At 39.0% G+C, this 3,013-nt stretch overlaps 1 protein-coding gene across 1 annotated transcript; it reads right to left on the bottom strand.

Annotated features, from left to right (window-relative positions):
- Window positions 1-147: 147 nt before the first annotated feature.
- Window positions 148-1,681, bottom strand: LOC131076560 (F-box/kelch-repeat protein At5g15710-like). The gene has a single exon (XM_058013799.2). The coding sequence runs from the start codon at window positions 1,523-1,525 to the stop codon at window positions 461-463; it is 1,065 nt and encodes a 354-aa protein (XP_057869782.2). The 5' UTR covers window positions 1,526-1,681; the 3' UTR covers window positions 148-460.
- Window positions 1,682-3,013: the final 1,332 nt, after the last annotated feature.

Here is a 3,013-nt window from a genome sequence, read left to right on the forward strand (position 1 = left end):
ATAACATATTAGAATTTTAGATAGTGATATTATTGTTAACACTAGATACTGAAATTAAAACTTCAACATGTCATATTCATGAGATACATCTTTGATCATATTTATTAATATATTCTAATTTTTAATTAAGGTACATCACTTTAAACATCTATTGAGAGAACTTGTGCTCTTGAAAGAGAGGTCACAAATTCAAATTCCATAAGGGGTAAGGTATGTATGCCTCATTTGTAGCACAGTTAAATGTATCCCCCAAAGAATACAAAATAGTCCCATATTACTATAAACCACTTGTTAAACTCATATAGAAAACACCTAGACTATACAAGAATCAATCTTTAATAAAATATGAAAAAATTCTCATAGTGGCTTACCGACGAACCGTCCCCACATTGCTGTGGACGGGAAAGTTTTCCCTGGGCTCATCTGATTCATTCAGATTTTGACTCTCCTACAATACAAACTAAGAGAGTCTGGTATTGGGCATAACTTCCAATGGAAGATATCTCATGCTCACATATCTCAAATCCGCAGGAAAATTGAACACCCGACTCCAGGAACCTCGACTCACATCGTATACAAGCATTTCAGTGCTTACATTTGCTCTCAAACAGATCTTATCTCCCACTCCCCCACACTGAAACCAACCTAAATTCGAGCATCTTCTAAATTCATCAAATAGAGAATCGGGCATCTTCACAATCTCTTCCCACACATAATTTTTCATCTTTTCATCATGAAAAACCACCTCCCACATAATAACACCCTTCAAACTGTAATTCTCTTCGATTGCCCCAACTACAATCACTCGGGACTCACAGCAGATCAATCGAGGCGACACATTGTGTGCACCTGCTGTGGGCATGGCCACAACTGTTGTGATCCCCTGTTCAATATTGTAGGCCATCATGCCCCCATCAATCATACAGAACAAACAGCCCTTGGAGTAGATCATGCTTTCATTCTTTATAACCACATCAGGAATCCTGCCTGCAAATTTCCATGACTTGCTGGCTGAGTTATACACCTCTAATAGAACCATATCCCTGATGCTCCTGCCTATCACCATGACCTTATATTCATCCCTTTTAGCCCCCACTGGTGCTATAGTCTTGGCCATAATGCTTCTCACACAAGCCATTCCAGGCAGCCTTAAGCATGTTTTGCTTAGTGGGTTGCAGACATATAGCACTGGAGAAGTACGGGCAAACCAGGGATTGGTTTGGATGTCTACCAATAGAAGCCCCGAAGCAGATCCCCCAAAATTGAGAGGGCAAACATAGGGTATGAAAGATAAAGAAATGGGTCGCCAAGTGTGAGTGAAGAAGGAATAGATTAGGGTTGGCCTTTGGGTTTTGAAAGGGCAAAGAATGAGAAATGGCTGGCTGTTCCTTGCAATAGAATTGAAGTGCTCTGATGACAACAAGGTATTCCATCTCCTGCAAACAGCCCTGAAACGAAAGAAGCAGTCCACTGGCAGGGATTCCATTACTCTTTCTTTCAAATGCTCAGGCAAATCCGACCACATTTTTTCCTCACAAATTCTGAGAATTACAGGCAATTAAGATGATTAGAGATGGCAACTATTCATGACAATGCCAGGCTTAACATCTGGTCAAGCACGCTGAATTTACTGAAAACAAAGACAAGAAAGCCATGACGGCCAAGAACAGGTATTGGCTACTAGAATGTTTCTTTTGTTCCTCCCTCCCGATTTGTTTTTCTTTCCCTTTAATGATCCGATGTGCTCGATACAGGTATTTTCAAATCCAGTTACATGATTGCCCATTGGAAAGTCATGTTTGACCATTAAAAAATCATTAACAATGATGGTTCACCTCTCAAACACATTTGAATCTAGGGTTAGCATAACAATAGTCTTTATAGCTAACTTCACTCACTCACAGATCCTAAACGGTAAAATCTAGGTTAGCATATCTATAGTTCTTATAGCTAACTTCACGCACTCACAGATCTTAAATGGTACATCAGATTTCAACAAAAAAAATTTGTTGCCTTCATATGCGACTTAACTGCTTATAGCTATTATTCTTACTTCTAGGTAGTAATGATGCATGTTGTGGGATCCATTATGCACACAAGGGTCAAAAGTACACATTTCAAAGTGTCGTCTAATACCTACTTAAAGATGTCCCAATAATCGTGCACATAAAATTGCTAATACTTATGCACAAATGACCCAACAGTTGTGCACAATACCCTAGTAATTATCAAGAGTGCAAAATTTTTACACACAATCGAATCCAGAAATGCACTCTTGATAATTATATGATGGATTGTGGAAATCTCTTAGAACTGAATACCCTAGTAGTCGTGCACAAATGGGCCAATTATGGAACAAAAAAGCTAAAAAGTGAGCAGCTATTGTTACAAGTGAAATTTACTTGTAATGCCCCTACCCTAGTCGGACTTATAAAACCCGTTTGACCTTGGTTGACTTCCTATGTGGCATTCTTGAATGGTAGGTTAACCGTGATGCAATGTGTAGTTTAGATAACATAAATAATCGTGCATACCTATTATTGTGTTTTTGCATCGATCCTTGTGTAAATGTAATTGTTTCCTAACTCTTGTGATAAATCTCGAGCTAACGCCTTCATTGAATATGTATATGTATATGTATGCTTGCGTGATTCATGGGTGCAGGAGATTTCAGGTACAACACCGCCTAGGGCGAGGTTCATCTCCTTCGGGATTCGCAGGTGTGAGTAAACCTCCTCCATCCTCAGAATTCGGATTTGGGAGTCATAAAACTCTCGTCTTGCCTTAGCCATGGTCAAGTGAGCATCACGTGTGGTTCGTGGGCCTTTCTTTTCGTTGGATTGCGTATCGTGTGATTTGGTGGTCTTCCTCGATTTGTGTGCCTTGCGCAAGGTAAGTGGAGTTTGTTATCCTAAGTATTTAATTCAATTTAATGAGGAGATGTACGCATTAGTAATTTAGAAATTTAAAATAGGTAGTTTCTTTTATATGAATAATCGTTAATTTAAAAAGA

This window comes from Cryptomeria japonica, chromosome 10, assembly GCF_030272615.1.
Source record: "Cryptomeria japonica chromosome 10, Sugi_1.0, whole genome shotgun sequence".
Lineage (NCBI taxonomy): Eukaryota > Viridiplantae > Streptophyta > Pinopsida > Cupressales > Cupressaceae > Cryptomeria > Cryptomeria japonica.

Coding starts and splice junctions, on each gene's coding strand:
- LOC131076560 (XM_058013799.2), bottom strand. CDS start 1,525: ATGTGGTCGGATTTGCCTGAGCATTTGAAAGAAAGAGTAATGGAATCC.